Source organism: Lycium ferocissimum, chromosome 11 (genome assembly GCF_029784015.1).
Source record: "Lycium ferocissimum isolate CSIRO_LF1 chromosome 11, AGI_CSIRO_Lferr_CH_V1, whole genome shotgun sequence".
NCBI lineage: Eukaryota > Viridiplantae > Streptophyta > Magnoliopsida > Solanales > Solanaceae > Lycium > Lycium ferocissimum.
The window spans coordinates 51015286-51018796 of NC_081352.1; the positions used below are offsets into that span (position 1 = coordinate 51015286).

The 3511-nt window shown below is 36.2% G+C and overlaps 1 protein-coding gene across 1 annotated transcript; it reads left to right on the plus strand.

Moving 5' to 3' along the window:
• Nucleotides 1–1871: 1871 nt before the first annotated feature.
• LOC132038453 (uncharacterized) lies at nt 1872–2568 on the plus strand. Its single transcript, XM_059429122.1, has 2 exons — nt 1872–2144; nt 2227–2568. The coding sequence occupies exons 1-2, from the start codon at nt 1872–1874 to the stop codon at nt 2566–2568; spliced, it is 615 nt and encodes a 204-aa protein (XP_059285105.1).
• Nucleotides 2569–3511: the final 943 nt, after the last annotated feature.

Here is a 3511-nt window from a genome sequence, read left to right on the forward strand (position 1 = left end):
TTTATTAATATGGTTATATGGACATCCAAGATTTTTTTTTTTTTTTGCTCCGGATGAGTCTGACATACTGTGTGCTAATTAACGTGAACTATCAATTTGTCTGAAAAAACAGTGTTAAATTAATTATGAAACTATAATGTAAAATTAATTATACTTCTTCTCCTACATCCCACCTTAAACAATAATTAATAAATTTGTTAATTCACTGAAGATGAGTCCAACATAAATTGGATGTTCTAGCCATTGGCTTTTGATTACATTCCGAACGGACACACCTTATCCACTCGGCAAAACAGTAATTAGTAATAGAAAATGCAAGCAAAAGAAACCGGTTGTTCTTTGGGAGTTGTTTGTAGCCAGGATTTTCAATCACGTCGTTTTGCAAAAGGAACCTATCATTTACTTTGGGGGTCTTTCACGTCGTTTAATATTGAGCTGTTTGCAGGCGTTTTTCTTGTCTTGGTTAATAAGTAGGATATTTATTTAGGTAAATAATAAGGGTATTTTAGTAATTTAACATTTAACTTTTAAAGTTCATACTTTTAATATAATATAGAAGATATAAATAGATAGATAGATAGATAGATAGAGGAGCTCGTTTGCATTGGAATACAACAGAAAGTAATACACAAACAAAAGTTAGTAGAAACAATAGTAATAGTACTACTGTTCCCTGTCTTTCTCTCTGTATCTTTTGCCTTTTAAATTTAAAGTTTAGTTTTATTTTAGGGAAAAGGGTCAAATATACCCCTCTACTTTAGTTTAATGGTTAAATATACCCTCCGTTAGTCAAAGTAGATAAATATACCCCTTCCGTTAGTCAAAGTAGATAAATATCTTTCCTTAAGTTAAGAAAGTAAACAAATATACCCCTCAGTTGACAAAATCCCCAATTTCACCATTAATTACCCGATTTAACATAAAAAAACTCATGCCCGACCCGCAAATTAAATTCTTTCCACCCAAATACACTCACTACCACTACAACCGACCCAACGACACAACCACCACCACTTCCACCACCACCACCGCCACCACACTTTTTAGCACTCCCCACTCCCCTTATCCCCAAACGCTTAACAATGGTAAGATTCTCTACCACTATTGTTCCTTCATTCTCTTATTTTATCCACCTTAGACCTTAGTTATTGAAAAGTTAAAGAAAAATGAAAAGAAGTCCTGACGTTTTTCTCGAAACGGACAAGGAAGTACAAAATAAAAAAAAAAGAAATAAAAAGATTAAAGAAAAAACAGAAAAAAGGTAAAAGAAAGAGAGAAGGAGAATATTACGAAGAATTTCATGCAATTCGATTTCGTCAATTTGGGGTTGATAGATTCTTTCTTCTTTATTGTGACTGGTTTTCTATACATTCTTTTTAGATTTTACAGGAGAATAACTCTATTTTGAATGTATTTTAAGTCAACCCACAAACAAATGGTTGTTCTCATTTTACACATTCAGTGGTAGCGGTAGTGGTGGAAGCGGTGGTGGTTGTTGTGTTGGGTCGGTTGTAGTGGTGGTGGGTATATTTGGGTGGGAAGAATTTAATTTGCAGGTCGGGGCGGGTCGGGCATGGTTTTTTTAAAGTTAAATCGGGTAATTAATGGTGGAATTAGGGATTGTCTCAACTGAGGGGTATATTTGTTTACTTTCTTAACGGAAGGGGTATATTCATCTACTTTGACTAACGAAAGGGGTATATTTATCTACTTTGACTAACGGAGGGTATATTTAACCATTAAACTAAAGTAGAGGGGTATATTTGACCATTTTCCCTTTATTTTATAACACGTTATGTGACACGAGACTACGCTATCCGAGCAAATACTTTAAAAGCCTCAAAGGTATTGATTTTCTTTTTTCTTGATTAATGGCGAATCTTTCTAAACGTGAATTTGTTGCCTTGGATATATCCGGCAATAGCTATCTATCTTGGGTTCTTGACGCCGAAATTCACCTTGATGCGATGGGTCTGGCGGACACCATCAAAGATAAAAATCAGGCATCAAATCAAAACCGTGCCAAGGCAATGATATTCCTCCACCATCATCTTGTTGAGAACTTGAAATTGGAATATCTCACTATTAAAGATCCTCTTACACTGTGGAATAATTTGAAAGATAGATATGACCACCTGAAGATGGTCGTACTTCCACCATTTAAAGCTACAAGATTTTAAAACTATCTGTGCGTATAATTCTGCCGTGTTTAAAATTATTTCTCAGTTGAAATTATGTGGTGAAAATATTACTGATCATGATATGCTGGAGAAAATGTTCTCCACTTTTCCTGCCTCGAGTATGCTCCTGCAGCAGCAATATCGAGAGAGGTTCAAGAAATATTTTGAACTAATTTCACATCTTCTAGTAGCTGAACAACATAATGAATTATCAATGAAAAATCATGAAAGCCGACCTATTGGTACTGCCCCATTCCCTGAAGTGAATGAGGCAAATTTTTGCCATTCTAGGCGTGGAAGAGGTCGTGACCCCAATCGTGGTCATGGCCGTGGTCGAGGAAGAAATTTTAATCATGATTCTCGACTTGGAGAGCTGCTCAAGATTTAACCTTTTTTTTAATGCACTTTCCTTGGAGAATTTGTTCATTGGATACGGAGACATTTACAGCAGTGATTATTTATCTGACTTATTGTTCCAATGGCCTGGATCAGGTTTGTTAATCTTATGGAAGGACATATTTGGATTGAAAGTGAAGGTCTCGGCAAGGGGTCTACTGCTATCTTTATTGTTAAACTTGGCATTCCTGGCCGATCAAATGAGTCTAAGCTTCCCTTTATGCCCAGATTGCCTGCAAATCACATGCAGATGGCTTTTAAAGGACTAAAGGTCTTGGTTATGGATGATAATGGGTGAGTGCTCATACTACCTTTTTATCTTTAGACCTCTTAATTTGTCCTGCATTTTAATGACTTGATCTGGCCAATGATCCTCATTTTGCTATGTGTTGGTCTATTTTTACCTGAGACTCCACATGTACAAGCTGAACGAAGTGGTAGTTGTTGGACATCACTTTGGAACAAGGACCCTAACCATCTATTAAATGTCTACGAAAGATAGAGTCTAATAACATCTTGTGGGGTGGAATGTGCTAGACTTAGATATATTAGGAGTACAATCTTAGACGTTGGTGTTGGCGCTTCATGTTCTGTGGAAAAGAAGCACAGCAGGTGAAGAAAGATGATCTAAATTAAAGTTGCATCAAATGGAGAAGAGAAACATGTTAGCACACCATTGGGGCTCACATCATTGTCTCAAACTTATGATTATAGGTAGTGTGGCCAACCCAACTTAAATCTTTTTCCATCCAATTACATGGATGCACAGTGAGAAGGCACAGGATAAAGTGGCTGCATAAGTGTTTTCGAACGTTCTTTAGGTATATCTTTTACAAGTGAGCATACATATAAATAATAGAAGCATAAAGATAACCATCAGGATCTTGCAAGTATTCCAATTTCCATATCCAGGAACCTTCCAAAACCTCAGTTTC

Bases quoted from the DNA above. Each gene is read 5' to 3' on its own strand.
- LOC132038453 (XM_059429122.1), top strand. From the start codon at position 1,872: ATGGCGAATCTTTCTAAACGTGAATTTGTTGCCTTGGATATATCCGGC. The intron at 2,145-2,226 runs GTCGTACTTCCA...ATTATTTCTCAG, and splicing joins GATATGACCACCTGAAGATG to TTGAAATTATGTGGTGAAAA.